Source organism: Polyodon spathula, chromosome 48, assembly GCF_017654505.1.
Source record: "Polyodon spathula isolate WHYD16114869_AA chromosome 48, ASM1765450v1, whole genome shotgun sequence".
In the NCBI taxonomy this organism is placed as follows: domain Eukaryota; kingdom Metazoa; phylum Chordata; class Actinopteri; order Acipenseriformes; family Polyodontidae; genus Polyodon; species Polyodon spathula.
This window is the reverse complement of record NC_054581.1, coordinates 594,782-615,485: the sequence shown is the minus strand read 5'-3', so window position 1 is coordinate 615,485 and position 20,704 is coordinate 594,782. Positions and strand designations below refer to the sequence as shown.

Sequence of the window (20,704 nt, the reverse complement as noted above, 5' to 3'; positions counted from 1 at the left end):
ATAGTCTTAGTTCTGCTGTCTGCTAAGAGATCTCTTCTATGTATGTTGCCCCCCCCCCTGTGCTCTTTCACACACACACACTGTATCCAATGCTGGTTTGCCCTTTAACTAAAAGGTCACAACTTCGCTTCAACATCAGAGAGCTTTTATTGCAGCGCTATTGTTAGCAAACTGAACTGAACTCATGAACTTGACACATTTGAAAAAAAACAGAAATCTGGCACAGCATTAGCGCCTCGTTAAAACATAACCCTATTTGTGGCTGTATTTCACACCTTAAATATAGAGCTGTGAGGGTGTTTTTCTTTTGTATTTATTTATTTATATTTCTTAGTTTAACTCTCAAAAAAAAAAAAAAACCAAAACATTAAAATATATCTGACTGCTTTATTGTGTTTCAGATTCTGCAAATGTTACCTAAAAGCAGAGTTGAACGTGAAGCCACTTCTTCAGGGAGCAGCGCTTTGAAGCCTAGTTCCAGGAGACCCAGTTTGAGGTTTGCTGCTTCAAACCGGGCCCCGAGTCTCCCCGCTTGGTGCGGGGCGCCCTGGACTGAAACCCGGTCTCCTGAACCCGCGTTCCACCCCAGAGAGCCGCTCTGCGTTCCCCCGCCTTTAAGCTTTTGCAGAGTCTCTGTGGTTGGGTCGGGTTTATATACATGCAAAACTGAACTCTGTATTTCAGCGTGACTTTACACAAGATTAAATGGAGACGCTTGCAAGTACTATGCTTGAACACACACACACACCCCTATTTACAGGTATACAAGTAGAACGTTTAAAGTAATAAACGTTTAAAATTCGTTTTGCAATATTTCACCCCAAATTAAGTAGCGTTAGTGTTTTTTTTTTTTTTTTTTTTTTTTTAAATACATATTGCATTTTGGAAACAGAAAAATTAAATCTACCCTGCTTTTTTTTTTTCTTCTCTCTCTCGGTTGTATAATTTCCTAAATGTATTCTTTTTTGTTTGTTTGTTTTTAAAACTTACCCCCCAACCCTACTTCCACACCCCGAAACACAACAGATTGAGCTGGCTCTCAATAAAATGCTGCAAACAATAAAAATGCGGATAAAACCACACACAGTCCAACTTCAAAATATATTTCAATTTCACACTCAATACAGAACCTGACAAACATTTCAGATGCTTCAAACCCCCACCCCCCTCCACCAGACTAACACTCGAAGCTGAGCAATGGAACCGGTTTCTTTATCCTTACAATATATCAATTTCAACCCTGTTTCGGCCACCTCATCTCTAGAATAAGGTTAGGATCATCTGTATTGTTGGTGGCGGGGGAAACAGCCCCTTATACATTAAAAGGGATCAAGATTCTGTGGGGAAAGTATTCCAACAAAAAAAACTCCCTCAATCTACCCTCTGCTGTAATCTCCAGAATCCACGTTCTGATTCCCCCTGCAGGCAGAGGCACGGCACCACAGCGGACGGGCAGCAGGCTTGCACACCCCCTCTTTTTGCGCTTGCTTCTCTGACTTCTTTAAAAACAGCAGACAGCGTCCAGCCTGCAACCCAGGGGCACTACGACCCCCTCGTGAAGGTGGCTCCTCCAGCGATCTCTACACACCTCTCATTAAAATGCTTCCCACACCAAAGAAAGGCAGGATGGCAACTAATGGTCGGGGGGGGACTTAAATGATTGATATTGTCCCCCCACCTCCAAGCAGCTGAGCTATCCGCACATGCGTGGTGCTGTGCCTTGCCCACAGTGCTGTACCAAAGCCCTATCTATAAAGCAGAACAAGAATAAAACCAGAACAATCACTTGCAGGACGTTGGCAGAACTCCCGACAGTGAAAAATAATAACTATTTGTCAATTTCATGTCCCACAGCATCCCAGCAACACGTTTCTGGGTTTGTCTTCAGAGTGGTTTGCCAGAAAGCATGCAACAGTCTTTTTTTTTTTTTAGTTCGCTGTTGGGCTACACACAGGCGCTGGGGCACATGTATGCCTTCCAGTCCACAGATTTCCTTATTTATTTTTTATTTTTTCGCATGGGAGGAGAGGGGAGATGCAGTCGTTCTCAAACCCGGGTTTCTCCCCGTCACCTCTCTGAAAACACAGTACGATCCGTCTCGTTTGTTCCAAAAAAAAATAAAAATTGCACCGCAGGTCGTATTTGTACAGTTAAGGCAATATTTAATACATTATTTACATTGCAAACTTTCAGCATGAGTTACAGTCCTTTTGCTTCTGAAACCAGGCAAGCAGGCTGAAGCACAGCTAGCACACTGAATACATAACAGCTGCCGGTCTCGACCACACGCTCAAGGACAGCGCGTCCATGAATATTCAGGGTCAGACAGGAGCTCAGCTTGATTATCAGTTTGAGCCTGTGGTATTCAAGTCTGCATCCGCATTTCAAGTCAACACATTAAAAAAAAAGCATGGTGAAATATTCCACAATGAAAAGCTGCCTTTGCTAAAAGAACTGGAAAAAAAAAAAAACTCCAAACGTTTCGTGCCTTTAAACCAGGGAAAAAGGAGGAGGGTCACCAAAAAAAAAAAAAAATTAAATCCTTGCATATGTTTAAAAATAAAATGACCCTACACAGTGAGCATACCACTCCTGCTAGCCCCACCCCCACCCCGCACTCTGCCTTTCGAGGGTCGTGGTCTTGCTTGTGGGTCTGAAGATATGTTGTGAACTCACGGCGCTGTCTTGTCAACGAAGCTCTTTATACAACTGCGTGAGCTGAAAACGAAAACACACGCAGGTCAGGAAAAACAACACGCACACGACCAGGGGCTCTCAATCCTGCTCCCGGGGGAACAATGCCCTGCGGGTTTGTGTTCCAACCAAGCGCTCATTTACATAAATGAACCCTTAATTAACTCATTCAACTGAGACGCAGCAGCCACAAGGGGTCCCCAGGCCCGAGTTTGAGAAGGGCTGATCTAATGCAAAGTTTCCCAACCCTGGTCCTGGGGGACCCCCAGCTGTGTCTGCTGGCGTTTTCATTCCAACTCAGTTCTTAATTGAACTATTCGTTAGTGAATTAGATATTTAACTGTTTTCAGCTATTAAACAGTTGGGAGATTTCAAAGTTAAACTCCCACAATGTTATAACATGAAACCGGCAACTTTTTTTAAGGACAATTAAAAAGCTTCAAGCACATTGTCAGATCAATGTAGGGTCTAGTTAAGTATTTGGGCTCTTGGTTGGAATAACCAGCAGCACACACAAGGGGGGGGGGGGGGACCTACTTGAGGAGACAACAAAAGAAATAAAATCGAGGCATTCAAACACAGCGGCAACTCAACTCAATCTCACCACCGCTGCATTTAAAGACGAACAAGAACAATCCCGTACCTACCGTGTATATTTTGTGTTCTTTAAATCCTTAAATTTAAGACGTGGCCTCTTCTGGGGGGGAAAAAAAAAATAAAATAAAATCTCTCCTTTCTTCCCAGAATAAAACGGTAATCCCGCCTCACAATGAACCAGAAGAGGTCAGCAGTTTAAAAAAATAAAATAAAAATAAAAAAAAAGGTTCACCATATTTTCTTTATACAAATCCTGCACGCTGAACTGAGCATCGCAATTCACAGTCTCTCTCGCCCCACCAGGTTGAGAAAAAGCAGGTCGACGTCCAAGGTTTAAAAGGCCTCCTTTGACATTCATTGAAAAAAAAAAAAAAAAAAAAATCACAGAATTTCCTTCATGACAGGTTTTGACAACCTCAGCGAAGAAGAACCCCTCCGAGGCGAAGAGACTTTATAAGTGTGTTTGTTTTCTTTGTTGAAGAGGAGTTTCTCAAACCAGGAGGAAAAGGGTTATCCAAAATGTAGCGTCAACAATAAAATCAGAAAGGGTCCCCCCAGTTATTAGAAAAGTGCCTGAAAGCTGTTTTTATGTTTGCGTACAGCGTTCTGAAACATATTCCTTATTTTTTGTAGTTCCTTTTTACCTCATTTGTTTAAAGCAAAGAAGGAGAAACCCTTGTTTTCTCTCGATCGTTCTTCTGAATTCATTTTTTCTTTTTTTAACATTTTTTTGTCCAAACGGCAGCTCAAAAATCAATGAACAAAAATTATTATAAAAAAAAAAAAGTCATATTTAAGATCAGTAAACAAAAAATTGTCACACTTGTATGAAACCTGTCACAATATATATCTTAAATAGGCTTCCATTGTCACATAGTAGAAACAGGGAAAAAAAAAAAAAAAAAAAAACATCCAAAACTTTCCTGTCCTGAAAAGTTTCTGATTCCATCGATCTGTCTGTAAACCGAGACTCCTTTTGGGAATTCAAGAGCGCCACCTAGCGGATAAGGGAGGCAGTGTTCTTCAAAGTTTTTTTTTTTTTTTTTTTTTTTTTAAAACAAGCCTCATCTCTTTCTCTCCTCCCCCTCCTCCTCGACTTGTCGAAGAATCACAGCCCCCTCCATATAAAGAATACATTCAATGTTTTAAAATGCACAAAGTGGAGAGTTTATGAAGTCCACCAAAAGTGCTGTTTAAGTTCAAATACTTTTTTTCTCCTTTATAAAACAAAATTATTAGCATCGTTATCAACAATAACAGCAACACTTTGATTTTTGATTTTTTTTTTTTTTTTTTTTTTTTTTTTTAAACAGCACGCATCTGCCCAACGCTATAAAAAGCACTGGCTTTTCTGGCGCGATTTTGAATAGCTGTATTACAGGAATAGAAACTGGAGAAATCTCACTCGGCCCGTCCAAAAAAAAAAAAACCCCAACAAAATCAAATTAAAAAGGATCCGCAAATCGCGTCTCGCAAGCGAACGGGAAATTAAAAAAAAAATACAAAATAAAACGAACGCTGACCCCGAACCATAAGAAACAGGTGCGTCTGATGAGACACAAACAAAACACAGAATGAAAGCTGTAACAGGACCTCCCCTCTGCTCTGAGGAATGAGGGAAAAAAGTCTAGTGATAATCTACATGGGAAATAGCAGGGCTCAATCACTAAGGAATGTGTTCCATCAATCCGGGCTGATTTACAGTCTCGTTAAAACGCGCTTCTTCACTCAATATAGAAATAATTTGCACAGATGGCCTGCCTTTGTGAGCTATGGAAAACATAATAATAATTCTACTGTGCACACTGATATATATAATATATATATACGAGTCACACCAAAAACATATAGGAATTTCCACAAAGAATCTGTTTTTTTTTAGTTTTTGTTTTTTTAAGTGCAATTCAAGTTTGTTGAAATCCATTTATTTGTATTGAACTTTTATTTTTTTTTTTTAAAATAACTTTTTTTTGTCGTTTCGTTATTTATTTATTTATTTACTTACTCCCGCCCCCCCCCAAAAATGGATTTTTCTTTTAAACAAAAAAAAAAAAACACGTTTGCGGAGCACGCACGCACGCACGATCTTTATCCAGTTCTCTCTTTTGTATAAGTAAGAGAGCAAGTATCATAAATTTTACGTTTTACGTTTAAAAAAAAAAAAAAAAAAAAATATAATAATATAATAAAAAAAAAAAAAAAAAAAAAAATCTAGTTTTTTTTCGTAAGGTGCTTTGTGTAAAAAAAAAAGAAGTGCCACGGAACACACTATCTGTCTATGATATTTTTTAATGAAAAGAGAGATCACCCCCCCCCTTCCTCTTCTCTCTCTGGGGGGGAAAGGAGGCCCCTACCCCCACACCCCGTTAAACTTTACCCCCCCCCCCCCCCCCCCCCCCCCCGTCCCCCCCCCCCCGCCCCCTCCCCCTCCCCCACCCCCTCCCCCTACAGTGCACATTCTTCAGCCAAGACTGGAATGACGAAGGCAGCAGATTCTATTGCAAGAGTTCAGTAGTCCTCCAAAGGCTCAATCTCACTCAGGTTCATCCTATCTGAGGGGTTATGAAAAGAATATCCTGCCAGAAAGAAAGAAAGAAAGAGATTACAAACATTATAAGAGAGAGCCATGAATGAAATCACCTGACAGGCTGGTCCAGCCGTTTAAAAAAACAGGTTTGTAACCACCAGGACCCTGGTTCAAATCCCAGCTCAGCCCTCCCTGTGTGGGACCCCGAGCGAGTCACTGAACCCCCTTGTGCTGCGTCTTTAGGGTGAGATGATGTTGTAAGAGACTCTGATGCACAGCTCACATGCCCTAGTCTCATGTAAAGCGCTTTGTGATGGTGCTCCGCTATGAAACGCGATGCAGCAGTGCGATAGGAGTCTCGCGCGGGCCCCGGTCTCTCGCGGGAGGCTCCTCACCCAGGATGCTGGGGTCCGAGTGCAGTCCCAGGTGCTGCTGCTTCTTCATCTTGCTGGACGGATCGCTCTCGTACACAGCCTGCTTGAAGGAGCAGTGACTGGACTGGAACACAGCCTGCAGACTGCTGGGGTTCAGACCGCGCATGGCATCCTGAGAAACACAAAGCAAAGAGATCGATACACACAATGCGTGTGTGATGCATAAGAACAGAGGTCTGCCGGGTTTGTCAGACAAGACCACAGCATAAAGAACTACAGCTCCCAGCATGCCTCACCTTTGATGAGTTGACGCACAGAGCTGTAGAAATAAGTGCAGCTAATAGATTCCAATAGGATATATGTTACAATATATACTGTTTTTTAATGTAGAAAACAAAACAAAAAAAAACACAAATTACCTGTAGAGGGAAGTTCATGGTCAGTCCAGCCACTTCCTTTGACAGCTGTAAGAAGTCAGTATCTTTATTATAAGCAGCTATAAGCAGCTAATGTTGGTTATATATATATATATATATACATATATTAAAAACCCGAACAAGTAACAAGATTAAAAACATTATTATTAATTATTATTAATTATTATTATATTATTAATAATAATATAATAACATGGAGTCCATCAGCAGATGTTTTTATCCAAAGCGACTTTCGAGAGACTAGGGGGGTGGACTCTGCTGCATCCCCCCCCTGGAGACGACGTTCCTGGACTCCGTGGAGGGACCCGAGGCAGGAAGCTGCTACAGAAGTTTGTCGAGTTCACAGGATAACTTTTGCTGCAGACGTCGTCAGGCAACTACTACGTACGAAGAGTGGACCGATCAGGAGATGTGAACAGCAGTGTTGTTTTCAGTGGGCAGGGCAGGGCTGTAACGCCTCAGTGTTGTTTTCAATGGGCAGGGCTGTAACGCCTCAGTGTTGTTTTCAATGGGCAGGGCTGTAACGCCTCAGTGTTGTTTTCAATGTAACGCCTCAGTGTTGTTTTCAATGGGCAGGGCTGTAACGCCTCACTGTTGTTTTCAATGGGCAGGGCAGGGCTGTAACGCCTCAGTGTTGTTTTCAGTGGGCAGGGCAGGGCTGTAACGCCTCAGTGTTGTTTTCAATGGGCAGGGCTGTAACGCCTCAGTGTTGTTTTCAGTGGGCAGGGCAGGGCTGTAACGCCTCAGTGTTGTTTTCAATGGGCAGGGCAGGGCTGTAACGCTTCAGTGTTGTTTTCAATGGGCAAGTCTGTAACGCCTCAGTGTTGTTTTCAATGGGCAGGGCAGGGCTGTAACGCCTCACTGTTGTTTTCAATGGGCAGGGCTGTAACGCCTCAGGGCTCTACCTGCTGTTGCTGGCGCTGGTGGTTGGCTTTCTGTTTGGCACGGCGCTCCAGGAACTGCTTGGCAAACTCTTTGGCTTCCAGGGTGTCTCCCAGGTAGGAGCGGATGAAATCGTGGACCTCGTAGGGGGACTCTACCTCCTTCAGATACGAGACGATGCTGGAGACTGCCAGGAGGGGGAAGAGAGGAGAGAAAAAAGGTTCCATCAAACCACAAGGAGAAATGCAGCCATTTACAGAGGTGTATTATATGTATTTTATTTCACAATCCTTGTTTAGTTAAAATATTAATGGATGGATTTAGTTCCCTCATTTGCAGGCAGACAGAGAGAGAAATAGAGAAAGGTGAAAGAAAATGGAGAAAGAGAGAAATAAAGAAAGAGAAAGGGGAGAGAAAGGAGAGAGTGAAAGGGTGGTGTGGGCCCATACCGTCCAGGTTGCTGGTGCTGGCATTGCTGTTCAGGGCATGCAGCATCTGCTCACTCCAGGTGGTGAAGCCGTCCTGCGACCGCATTCCCTGCAGCATCTTCAGCAGCTTCTCTTCCTCCTCCGTCTTGCGTCTGTTTAATCACGGGAGGGGGGGGCGAGAGTAAAAAGAGGGGTACGAAGCACTTTATATACCGAGCATCAAAATAGGGACTTATCAATTACATCTGAGCATCAAGAGAAACGCAGCGCTTCTATTTGGATAAAACTCCCGAGATGTGATCGAAAAATGACAAACTCTGTTTCAGAGCAGGCAAAGTGACTTTTTATTGTGCTGATTGACAACTGGCATCACGGAGATACTGCAGAGTGATCTGTCCATCGCGGGCAGGTGTTGTGACTCCTGGTCTCACAGTTGGTGGCCCGTCATTGACAGAGTGTGTCTGGTTATACAGGCTCACCAGGTCTGAAATCGCTGGCTGTGAGCGCCCAAGACGGCGAGGCACAGCCCCGCTGCCCCAGCCCAGCCTCCAGCATGCCGATCGCACGAAGGGGCTCCCCCCCCCCCCCCCCCCCCCCCCCCCTCGATCCCGTCTGCCCTACCTGAGAGAGGGGCTGCTCCGACTGGTCTTGAGCCCCAGGTTTCTGAGGCCTGATGCCTGGCTCTTCAGGGCCTCGTCCCACATGCCCATGCTGCTGTTCTTGCCCTCGTGCCCCCCTCCGGCCCCCCACATGGCGCCCTGATCGCTGCCCCACTGCCCAGCCATGCTGGACACATTGCCTCCAGACAGACCCAGGCCTCCGTGCTGAGGGAAGACAAAAAAAAAAAAAACACAGGTAACTCAAAACACAAATACACAGACAGAGAGAGAAAGAAAGACAGGGTCAGGAGAGGAATAAAGAAAGAAAAGAGAGAAAGAGCATATTGCTGCAGTGTGGGCCTTGCTGCACTAGCTGTGTGTGCGTCTGTCGCTTTAAAGAAACATGCACACTATCCTTCCACTACTAGCTCCAGGTTACATTGTGAATTGCTAACACGTTACACACATGCGTGATCTGCCCAGACCGTTACTGCTTTTAAAGCAGTTAAAAGAGACTTGCTTTTACATTCAGGCATCTTATCACGACTTGGTTTTTGACTTGTCCTATATCTTTTTATGCCACGTACACTCTTAATCTTCTGTATATGGATCTCTGTGTTTTTTGCGTTTGTACAGCGCTTTGAAATATGCGCATTTAGGCTCTTTTGTAAAATAAAGATTATTATTCTTGCTAATATGCAAGTCTCACCCCGGATCTCTGCAGGGCGCCTCTCTGCTTCTGCAGCTGCCTCTCGGTCTCTTGCTGCAGCTCCAGGAGGGTCTTGCCCTGCTTGGGCATGCTGCTCCACATGGAGGAGCCCGCGGGCCCCTGCTGCTGCTGCTGGAGAAGCTTCATGATCAGCTCCTGCTGCTGCCGGCACTGCCAACACAGACCAGCGATGAAAAAAAACCAAACACACACACAAACAAGAATGATCCAGTCCTGGGTTTTCTAGGAGTACAGTGTGTGTGTGTGCAGGAATGAAGCTCTCAGCGTGTGTGCGTCTTTAGACTCGTAGAGCAACCAGGAATAGATCACATTGCTTTGCACCACACCCTTAATTAAAAACACTCAATAATGATTCAGACATTAAGAGAAACCCGAATGGGTGAACCAGATATGCAATGGGAGTCTTCAGGGTTCATTCCTGGTTTTAGTAAGAGCCTGATTAGCTCAGTGTGTAGGTAGCAAACTCAGGGGAGGCGTGGTTTATTGGACTCTGAAACCAGGACTGGACCTGTTCCTAGTAAATGCACAGTATAACCAAGAGTAAGCTGTACAATTTTGGTGCAAATACATCCCCCACCCCCTCACCTGTTTCCTCCTGAACAGCTCTTCCTCCTCACGCCGCTTCTGTTCCGCCTCCAGCCTGCGCTGCTTCTCCTCCCTCCTCTTCCTCTCCTCCTCCTCGCGCTTAGCCCTGAGTTCTGCGTCTCTCCTTTCTTGCTGAAGCTGCGGCCAGGCAAAAAAAAAGAAAAAAATTAATAAAATACAGACAGCAGCTCTCACAGATTCACTGCAGAGATGGAAACAAGACTCTCGTTGCACAGCAGTTTGATCCAGTCCAGGTTTTACTACCAGCTTGACCAGCCCACAGTTTGTCTAGACAACAAGCTCAGGTGAGTCTTAGACTCATAGTGAAACCAGGAACGGGTGAAACTTTTTTGTAACAGGATGTGTTATATATATATATCACACACACACACACACACACACACACACACACACACACACACACTAGGATCTCTGTTTTAAATCTCATCCATTATCACCCCCCCCCAGAGTAAGGTAATAGGGGAATGGGGGGGGCCTTCCAGACCTTAGTGAAAAAACGGAGAGGAACTGATGTAGATGAATTCATTGTTAAATCCCACGAACTGGCTTCACTGCCTACAATGAAAGAAAAAAGAAAATTCCATTTCGAAGTAAACCGGTTATCACTTTTTGGTGTGCTAAACCAAACTACCCACCCACCCCTGACTGTGCGACTCCCCCCTGCAAACCACACAGCCGTGCCTTTACCAGGGGAGACCCTCGGGGACCCCTGCGCTCCCCTGACTGTGTGACTCCTCGGGGAACCCTGCGCTCCCCTGACTGTGTGACCCCCCTGCACACCACGCGGCCGTGCCTTTACCAGGGGAGACCCTCGGGGACCCCCGTGCACCCCTGACTGTGCGACTCCCCCCTGCACACCACGCGGCCGTGCCTTTACCAGGGGAGACCCTCGGGGACCCCCGCGCTCCCTGACTGTGTGACTCCCCCCTGCACACCACGCGGCCGTGCCTTTACCAAAGTTGCCCAGTTTCAAATAAACTGAGCCTGAATCCAGGCTCTGTTTCAGGGTAGCGGATTTCTTTCTACCTACCTGGTTGCTGTGAAGCTGAGGTATGCATGTCCCACAGGGACCCTGTGTCTGGCACTGACATTGATCTGTTCATAGCAGGAATCAACCCCTGCTCTCCACACCTACAAGAAACAACCAGAGAGAGAAAAAACTAAGAGGTTCAAACATCAGGGGACCCGACGATGCACAGCACCAGGGAAGGAAACAAGACTCTCGTCGCACGGCACTTTGATCCATTCCTGGTCTTACTAGGAGTTTAGTAAGAAGACACTGCTGAGTTGGTTGCCTAGACGCATCAAGCTTGTTGTAAAACCTGGAAAGGGTCAAACTGCTGTGCAATAGGAGTCTTATTCCCATCCCTGCAACAGTGTGCACAACACAGTACAGAAGGAGAATTAGCAAAGGCAGTTTGCAAACGCACAACATCTGCGCCTCTCTCCTCGCTTAACATTTTTGTGACGGTGAACGTAACCCTATAAAAAGAATCCTACAACAGAAAGCCGAGTTGAACACGAAGCCAGCTTTTCCAGTTCTGCTGTTGCCGTGGGCAGCTGTACCAGGGAGCGCCAGGCAGTGGAAACTGGGTTACAAGATCCAAGCCCCAAAGAGCCTTTGTGCTCCTGGGCTTCAGTCCGCGGGGTCCCCTGCGAACCCCGTCTTGCTGGAAGTTACCTGTTGATGAGTTGGAACAGTTGCTGCTGATAGAGTGCGGCTGCTGCCAGCTCCTGCTGTTTCTTCAGCCTCTCCTGGTCCATATTACCCTGCAGAGATAGAGAGAAATACTTCAAAATATACCAGTATAAGAGGCTCTACAAACATCTCCCAGAGAGACAGAATGACACATGTACAAATTCATCTGTGCATGGGTTTTATTTAAATATGGGGTGTCTTTCTATATTTTCTGTAATCGTTTGTTATGATGTTGGAGTTCTACTATGCATGTGAGCGTAACTGAGGGCCACACTCGCACTTAGTTTATGAATGAATTACTGACTCTTGGGAGAAAAAAAAATCAGTTCTTTTCAGAAAATGGAGCACACGGGGGAGCTATGCATTTCACGGCAACAGGTAACACCTCACAGAAAACGTGAAATCCGTGGGGAAAAAAAAAGACCACCCACCCCACCCAAAAAAAACCTAAATTCGAAACAAATACTGCGTTAAGTAGAATGTAACTGACCGCAGGTGTCCGACTCTCCGATGCGGCAGGAACGGACTGGCAGGGAGTTGGACTCACCAGCAGCGGGGGAGGCGATGGTCCAGGGGCAAAAGGCACTCTTCCCCACATTTTAATGACCTCTCCCAGGGGCTGGAAGCCCTCATCACAGCCTCTCTTCACCAGGAGGGTCATGGTGAAATACCCGGCTTGAAACCACTCCGCCATCTCCTGGGTCGTGAAGGGTCCTGGGGGGGGAGGAGCAGGGTGAGCAAACACGTTCTTAACCCCAACCCTAGCACCACCCCCTGGGGGTGGGGCCCCCGCGCTGTGGCTCCCCGGCAGGCCGACGAACCTTGGATCTCTCCCTGCGGATCCTTGTAGAACCACTTCATGGCAGCCTCGTGCGACAGGGGCAGCGCGGCCGCCGTGTTCCTGCTCTCCCGCATGGTGTGGGTGAAGCGCTCCTCCTCCAGGGAGTTCTCCTGCAGGGAGGCCACCATCTTCTCCGCCTCCTGCACAGAGACACGCACGAGGAACAAGGTGTAGGAAACTGCAGTGCCATTTGAATACAGTGCAGTGAAACTGGGCATTTCCTGATGATTTAGCTCTCCACTGACTTCCGTTTATTTACCATTTAAGATCTGTGCGTCAGCATCGTGTAGCGAAAGAGATTTTTTTAAGAGAGACACCCTTTTGTAGGTAAAAATGTCAGTTTCTCATTTTATGGAAAACTACAAAGCGCCATGTAATTCGATATGTAAACGTAACGTTACTATGCAGGGTTTGTTCGACTTCATGAAGCACAATGAATTCATTCTACAGGGAAATGTGTGTGTGTGTAATATAAGAGCGATGCTTGTGATGAAAGGCGCTATACTTTTAGCTAAGGTGTTGTAATTGGGGAGGGGGGGCTGCGTTACCTGTTGCAGGTGGCTCATCCCGTCCTCATCCTCGTTGTCCCCCCCAGTGGTGAAATGAATAGCAGCAGACGAGGAGGGAGGGGAGGACGAGGAGGAGAGGGTGGAGGAGGTGCCGGGACTGAGCTGGGCAGCCACCACTTCGAGGGACCCACCCTCTATGAGAGAGAGACACACAACAATTACCAGCGACATCAGCATAGAAAAAAAATTTGCTAATTCTTGACGTGAATAAGGCTCCTATTGCATAGCAAATTCATCCACTCCAGGTTTTACTGCTACCAGCTTGATTCGCTCCAGCCCTGGTCCTGGAGAGACCCTATCCTGCAGGTCTTCACATCATCAGTGGCTAACGATCCGGAACACCTGTGCATCTTGACTAATTAAGCTATTAATTTGGTGCAATTAACAGAACTCGTCTGCAAACCAGCAGACCCAGTAGCTGCAGAACTGGGGTTGGATTCCCCTAGTGTACAGATAGACAAGCTCAGGATGTGTCTTATTACATTCCCAGTAAACAGTAAAAGAGAGTCTAACAAAAGACACACCTGACCTTGTTACTTAGACACACTGTGGGGCTACATCAAGCTGGTAGTGAAACCAAGACTGGGTGGAATAGCTGTGCAATAGGAGTTATATAGATACCTGACACACAGTGCCCCCACCCACTCCTTAATTGGGAACATGGGTTAGAAATTACAAAAATAAGGGTATGCAGGCCACTTGAGGGACAGAATCGAGCGTGTGAGTGCGTCCTACCGTCAGGGGGTAGCTTGATTCCCTTGGCAGCAGGGGGGGCGGTGTCCAGCGGGTCTGGCCGAGCCGGTGGGGGGGTCTCCACCTCCCCGGGAGACATGGAGCTCTGTCCGGGGGTCACGGACACTATGGGAGGGGAGGGGGGCGCAGGGCAGGTCGCAGCACTGTCCAGATCACACACAGCAGCAACCTGGCCATCTGAGGAGAGAGAGAGAGGAGAGGAGAGAGAGAGCGCTTTAATGACTCAAAAACCCTCCACAGCCTCTATTCTCTGCTCGCTGTTCTTTTCAGCCGAATCCCAGCGCAGGATCTTCGCTTACCTTTCTCGGGGGCGTCTCTCCGTTCCGGCTCCGAGCCGTATTCTTCGGGGTGCTCCTCCTCTTCCTCCACGCCCTGGAATTCCAGCTCCTGCTCTTCTGGGATCGGATCCTTCGAGCTCTTCTGGGGAAAAAATGAGAACAATTCGTCCTTTTTTTTTTTTTTTTTTTTTTTTTTTTATTCCCCCCCCTCCCCCGGGAATGTAAAATCGACCCTTTCACAAATCGCGTGTTTGCTTTGTGGACTGCTCCCCATTCAAGTTATAACGCACACAGGTGTTGCTCACGGAAAGAAGACTCCCATTGCACAGCAGTGTCACCTAGTCCAGGTTTTACTACCAGCTTGATCAGCCCCCAGTGTGTCTAGGCAACAAGCTCAGGGGTGCATCTTATTACTAAACTCACTGAAATGTGCTGAAGCTGAGATGAACCCCAGGACTGGGTGCAGCAGCAGCAGCAGCAGGGCTAGTGTGAGTTTGTAACCCTGCTCAAACTCCTGGCTCCTGATCATTGCAATATTAATAATAATAACAGACTTCATTGAGGGGAGCTCTGAACCCCAGGACTGGGTGCAGCAGCAGCAGCAGGGCTAGTGTGAGTTTGTAACCCTGCTCAAACTCCTGCCTCCTGATCATTGCAATATTAATAATAATAACAGACTTCATTGAGGGGAGCTCTGAACCCCAGGACTGGGTGCAGCAGCAGCAGGGCTAGTGTGAGTTTGTAACCCTGCTCAAACTCCTGCCTCCTGATCATTGCAATATTAATAATAATAATAACAGACTTCATTGAGGGGAGCTCTGAACCCCAGGACTGGGTGCAGCAGCAGCAGCAGGCTAGTGTGAGTTTGTAACCCTGCTCAAACTCCTGGCTCCTGATCATTTCAATATAATAATAATAATAATAATAATAATAGACTTCCAGGAGGGAGGGTCTGTCCCGTACCTTGAGGGACATGAAGGCTCCAGAGGAGTCGAAGGTCCCCATCTCGTCGTCCTCGTCGTCTGTGCACCACTCCGGCAGCCCGTCCCTGTCCTCCTCGAAGCCCTCGCTGCTCACACGCAGCCTCCGCGCCCCCCGCTCCTCACCGTGCTCCCGGAAATCGAAATCAAACTTCCGCCTCCGCTCCCCGACGTGCTCCCGCCAGCCCGCGGACCTGGGACCCCCGTCTGGGGAGGGGGGAGACAGAGAAAAAAAGACGGGCCCGTGTAAAGCATTGAACAAAACCCCAAACAATTAACAGCACGTCTCTAAGAGGATCAATTCCGATTCCTTCGAAAGAATCTGAAGTAAACTGTAATGCAAATTGACCCCGAACACGGAAACACAAAAAAATAAAAAAATCTCTCCGCCGAAAACGGCTGCTGGCGATCGCGCCCCTCACCGTCTCTGCGGACCCCCGCTAGTCTCCAGCTGTTCCCGCCCCCTTCGGCTGCCTCCTCTTCCTCCTGCTCCTCCCGCAGGGTGCGCCAGTTCTCGCTGTCCGAGCGCGTGTATTCCTTGCGGACCCCCGTCGCCGCTCCCTCTTCGAAGCCCACCCGGACTGCGAAGACACAAAGAACAACCCCCGACGCTAGCTGTCAACCAACGCCCGGGAGGGGTCCATGCAGCTGCAGACCACCCCGGGCACCCCCGCGTTTGCATCGGACCTGTGATTCGAATCATCAAATCAGTGGTGCGAAGTTGCAATCACCACGACATAATTAATCAACACCTGGCAAGCCAGCGCTGACAAACGCGATCTGAAAAAAAATCAATCTGATTTCATTTCACAGGGTGCGTTTTCAGCGAAACTACAAAACCAGGCTTTGAATTTTCATTTTAAAAATTACCAAATAACAGATGCAAAAGCACATTTAAAAAAAAAAAAAAAAAGTTTTCAATTTAGACTTTAAAGTTTCAACCTGCCCGACGTCCCCCAGAACAGAGTTTGGGAACAGCTCAACTAAACAAGGTCAGTCATTTTAACCCTAACGCTTGTGTTAGCCATCAAAATCGGCATGCAATACAAAACAAAAAGGCATTTTAAGAGCATAGTTACCAATTTTGGAGACAACAGAGAGCGTAGTCTTCTCTTCGTTCCTCTGGTCTAATAAAAATTATCAAACAAGTCTTTTTATAGCTAGCCTGGGGTTTCATCATCGTGCAACATTTCTTTCTTGTGTAACTTTACAGCTGGCCACCCTTCCGATCCTTCAATAGACACGCTCACAATCAATGCATCAGAGAGACACACACACATTGCTAATGCACATTACTGCAAAACAGTAAGTGCCTCTGACAGCCTCCGAGATCGAGGGAAGACCAAGCGCACAGCCGTGGCCAAATGTGTTTTAGATCGCCTGGAATTTTAGGCTTGAGACGCGAACACCGTCAAAATAAAACTGCATGAACTTATTTTAAAATCTTTTATCTAACCTCACGAAATCAAAACAAACTACAAATCACTTATTGAAAAAAAAAGTCTATACCGGAAGCCATGATAGTGGCACAGTATTGCTTCATGCTAGATTTCACGAATGTCACATTTTCTAAATTTGACATTCTGTGGAAAACGCTACAAAAGCAGTCGTGCGCAAATCAATATGTTATCGTAACCAGCAGGATTTGCTCGACTTTATGAAGCAAAACGAGTACAGAGAGCGAGGCAAAACTTTTGGCCAGAGCTGCAGCAACGCAGACAACAATAGACTAACATTAGAAACAGCAATGCCTGTGCTCTCTTTACACAGAAACAATCTCACCTGCATCTCTTCGAATCGGCTTTTCAAACCTCCTTTCTCCTCTGTGTAAAGAAAAAACACAGAGCGTCACTTTCAGAACTCGAGATTATTCCACTGTTCTCTCCTCCCCCCCTCTCCCCCCCTCCCAGGACGAGGGCTGCTGGCGTCGATTGGGCTGAATCACCGTTCAGCTACTTAAATCCACAAGTTTTTTACTTTTTTTATAAGAGCCATGAACAATTACTAAAAAGTCAGACTAAGCCAATTACTAGCTAGATTAAGGGTTGGGTCATTAAGCTTAATTAAGATTAAGCTCAGTTTTTTTTTTTTCATATGTTCTGACAAGTTAAGGATGTGCTGAACACAAGGTGAGCACGGGAACGCACCTGTCGTCCCAGCTCTGGCTCCTGTGAATCTCCCTGCTGCCGCTACGGCTGAAGCCCAGGTCAGAGTCTTCAATACTTCTTTGGTAGAAACTGCCATCACCTCTCCCGCGACCTGCGCACAAAGGACAGCGAACTGGGTCAAAAACAAACCATGCTGAATTACACACAGGCACTGGATTAGACAGGATCACCAAAGAACCGACACTGCTAATAAAAGGTGCTTCATATCCCAAATCCCAGCTCAGCCACCGACTGTGTGTGTGTGTGACCCTGAGCGAGTCACTTCACCTCCTTGAGCTCCGTCCTTCAGATGTAAAACAAGCGAGGTCCTATTGGAAGAGACTCTGCAGCAGCAGCAGCAGCTGTTGGTGATGCAGAGTTCACCCCCCATAGTCTCTGCTAAAATAACTAAATAATACATTTTAAAAAAATAAATAAAAACAAAGGAGTTTTTGTGCCAGCGCCCGGGCAGTCCTCACCTCTCCCTCCTCTCGTGGTTCCCCTCCCCCTGGCCACTCCACCTGGGATCGCTGCCCCTCCTTTCCCCATCAGCCTCAGCACAGCCACACTGTTTACAGACATCGAGAAGTTCCTCTGCAACAAATAAAACTCAGTCAGGTGTGCCTCGTCAAACCAGGAGTGGATCAAACCGCGATGCAACAGGAGTCTTATTCCCAGCCCTGATGAATGCATGTTGGCAAATATAAAGTCTGTATCTCAACGGGTATAAGGATGTCAAGGTTTTGAAGAGTGGCGTCTCAAAACGGTTCATCTTTTATCAGCAAAATGAGCTTCTTCTATAGGATGATGGGTGGGTGTGTGTGCGTCTCACCTGCTCTTCCTCTGTCAGGGGTACCAGGGCCAGCGGCTGCAAAGGCTCTTCCTGGAGTATAGCAGCAAACTCCTTATCCTGCATCTCCTCTGGGAACTACAAACACACAAGATCCGGGGTCAGGGCTCCGAGTCAACGCCTGCTTTCTATCCCAATTTTAAGAGAAACAGTAATTATAAATTTGATGTGTTCCCCTTAGCTTTCGGGGGAATGGAAGCCTGCCCCCCACCCCCCCTACCTTGTTTTCTTTAACATAAAGTGCTAACATCTCCTCCCGCCCATATCGGTAATCGGCGAGCTTGTACTTTGGCATCGCGGGAGAGGGAGGGGGGGACGTGACGCCCCCCCCGCTGGATAGTGCGCGGAGCCTGCAAAAAACAAACACGCAAATAAACCCAGAGCCGTTGAGAAAAACACACTCAGGGATGGGAATAATAATAATAATAATAATAATAATAATAATAATAATAATAATGAAAAACTCTCGTTGCACAGCAGTGTGATCCAGTCCAGGTTTCACTGCCAGCTTGATCAGCACCCAGTGTGTCTAGGTGACAAGCTCAGGTGTGTCTGATTATTAAACTCCTAGTGAAAGCAGGACTGGATCACACTGCTGTGCAGCGGGAGTCTGATTATTAAACTCCTAGTGAAAGCAGGACTGGATCACACTGCTGTGCAGCGGGAGTGTGATTATTAAACTCCTAGTGAAAGCAGGACTGGATCACACTGCTGTGCAGCGGGAGTCTGATTATTAAACTCCTAGTGAAAGCAGGACTGGATCACACTGCTGTGCAGCGGGAGTCTGATTATTAAACTCCTAGTGAAAGCAGGACTGGATCACACTGCTGTGCAGCGGGAGTCTGATTATTAAACTCCTAGTGAAAGCAGGACTGGATCACACTGCTGTGCAGCGGGAGTCTGATTATTAAACTCCTAGTGAAAGCAGGACTGGATCACACTGCTGTGCAGCGGGAGTGTGATTATTAAACTCCTAGTGAAAGCAGGACTGGATCACACTGCTGTGCAGCGGGAGTCTGATTATTAAACTCCTAGTGAAAGCAGGACTGGATCACACTGCTGTGCAGCGGGAGTCTGATTATTAAACTCCTAGTGAAAGCAGGACTGGATCACACTGCTGTGCAACAGGGTGTGTGTGTGCAAATGAGACTGAATGAAGAGGGGAGAACAGATCGCTAGACTTTACCATTCTGGTCCAAAATTGAGGGTCTCAGCAGCCATCTTCCTTTCCTCTGCTAGATTCTGGAGTTCTGCAAAAACAGTACTTAATAAATCAATCAATCAATCAATCAATCAATCCAGCTGCAGACCAGAGACACTCGCCAGTGGAGCGCTTGATCCGAATTCCAATCAAATAATCTCTTTTATATATATAAAACAAATCAATTCTCAAGAGAACACTTATGAATCAGATATGATTTATCTTTCTGTTTTTACTTTGATGTATTTGAGCTTAATCCCCTCTACATACCTACAGAGGCCATTCGCAAGATTCGGGTCTGTCCTGAAATCAATAAAATGAGAAGTTACTTAAACCATTAGAAAAAAATATTAATAATAATAATAATAATAATAATAATAATATTTGGCAGATGCCTTTAAGGTGATTTACGCAGGTGTTAGAGGGCAGCACAGGGTTACAGTGCAAAAAAAAGTGACTATTTTAATACACTATATGTTGGAAAACATGGATTGAGAATTGATTAGCAGTTTGCTATGCATGTGGACTAGCAGAGCTATACTGGTGTTCTTTTCTGAAAAGAGACTAATATTGCAGATAGCAGACTGTTTGGTTCAAACTGCATGTACTGCTAACCACTGATAGAGACGATGCGTCTACAAACTGCCCAACAATGACTGCAAGCTAACGAGATAACAATGCTGTGGACTAGAAGGGAACAGGCTCTAGACTTCAGAGAGATCAAAAGAGATAATCCCACTGGCATCAAAGGGGGTTGCAAGGAGATAACAAAAGGCAGATGTATGGACCTGTTGTCTCCAGGAGTGTGAAGAATGCACTGAGTTCAGAGGTTGTCACACTAGACTACACACACAGACACACACACAATAAATTAAATGACCTTGACCATTGGTTAATATCAGAGAAAGGGGAGGTGGACCATCTATACAGAAGGGTATTTAATGTCATGCAAACATTGTAATGTTGAGTATTCTGTTTGTCCTGTACCTGGGACCAGACTCCCTGCATATTTCAATAAACCTGGCAACTGATTGAAGAAAAGGACTCTGTGCATTTCCTAGAATCTACTGAATCACCATCATTTTTTTTAAGTTACTTCACTACAGTTTTTACAGAAAGCGCGAAACAATACTGCTGTAGTTGAGGAGAACAAACAGGTTACAGCTGCTGCTGTAACTCCACACAGAATGAGTAAACGCATAACTTTCCTGCACTGAGGAAAGAGAGAAGACACCTACCGTAGTGACGGGCGATTTCCACGGAGGCTGAGCTGGGGGGGGGAGGGGGCACGTGGCTCGTCTCGTGGTACAGCTGTTAATGCTGACTGTGTGTCTGTTCCGATCTCCCAGTTGTATGTATGTATATATATATATATATATATATATATATATATATATATATATATATATATCAATAATAATAATAATAATAATAATAATAACAATAATAAAAATTTCTTAATTGAAATTAACAGGGGGGGGTGGGGTCTTAAAAGACGTTTTTGCAAAAAAA

The 20,704-nt window shown here is 46.0% G+C and overlaps 1 protein-coding gene and 1 long non-coding RNA gene across 2 annotated transcripts; both read right to left on the bottom strand.

Annotated features, from left to right (window-relative positions):
* Positions 1-128: 128 nt before the first annotated feature.
* Positions 129-5,300, bottom strand: LOC121306618. The gene is made up of 2 exons (XR_005948228.1): positions 3,342-5,300; positions 129-2,718 (listed from the first exon to the last, which is right to left on the bottom strand). It is a non-coding gene; the product is annotated as an uncharacterized LOC121306618 (long non-coding RNA).
* Positions 5,301-5,742: 442 nt separating this feature from the next.
* Positions 5,743-20,602, bottom strand: LOC121306607 (GRB10-interacting GYF protein 1-like). Its single transcript, XM_041238422.1, has 26 exons — positions 20,431-20,602; positions 19,463-19,495; positions 19,178-19,241; positions 18,212-18,341; positions 17,974-18,069; positions 17,621-17,735; positions 17,142-17,253; positions 16,777-16,817; positions 15,417-15,575; positions 14,978-15,201; positions 14,036-14,156; positions 13,719-13,913; positions 12,963-13,117; positions 12,395-12,554; positions 12,121-12,287; positions 11,556-11,644; positions 10,905-11,005; positions 10,359-10,429; positions 9,854-9,991; positions 9,248-9,418; positions 8,561-8,763; positions 7,961-8,091; positions 7,535-7,698; positions 6,612-6,656; positions 6,214-6,364; positions 5,743-5,867 (listed from the first exon to the last, which is right to left on the bottom strand). Exons 2-26 carry the CDS (start codon positions 19,473-19,475, stop codon positions 5,800-5,802), a joined length of 3,084 nt encoding a protein of 1,027 aa, XP_041094356.1. The 5' UTR covers positions 19,476-19,495; positions 20,431-20,602; the 3' UTR covers positions 5,743-5,799.
* Between the last annotated feature and the right edge of the window lie 102 nt (positions 20,603-20,704).

Excerpts from the sequence above, each read along its gene's own strand:
- LOC121306607 (XM_041238422.1), bottom strand. Across the intron at positions 16,818-17,141 it reads AGCCAGAGCTGGGACGACAG|AGGAGAAAGGAGGTTTGAAA; the intron begins GTGCGTTCCCGT and ends TTCTTTACACAG. Across the intron at positions 7,699-7,960 it reads CAGCACCAGCAACCTGGACG|TCTCCAGCATCGTCTCGTAT; the intron begins GTATGGGCCCAC and ends CCCTCCTGGCAG.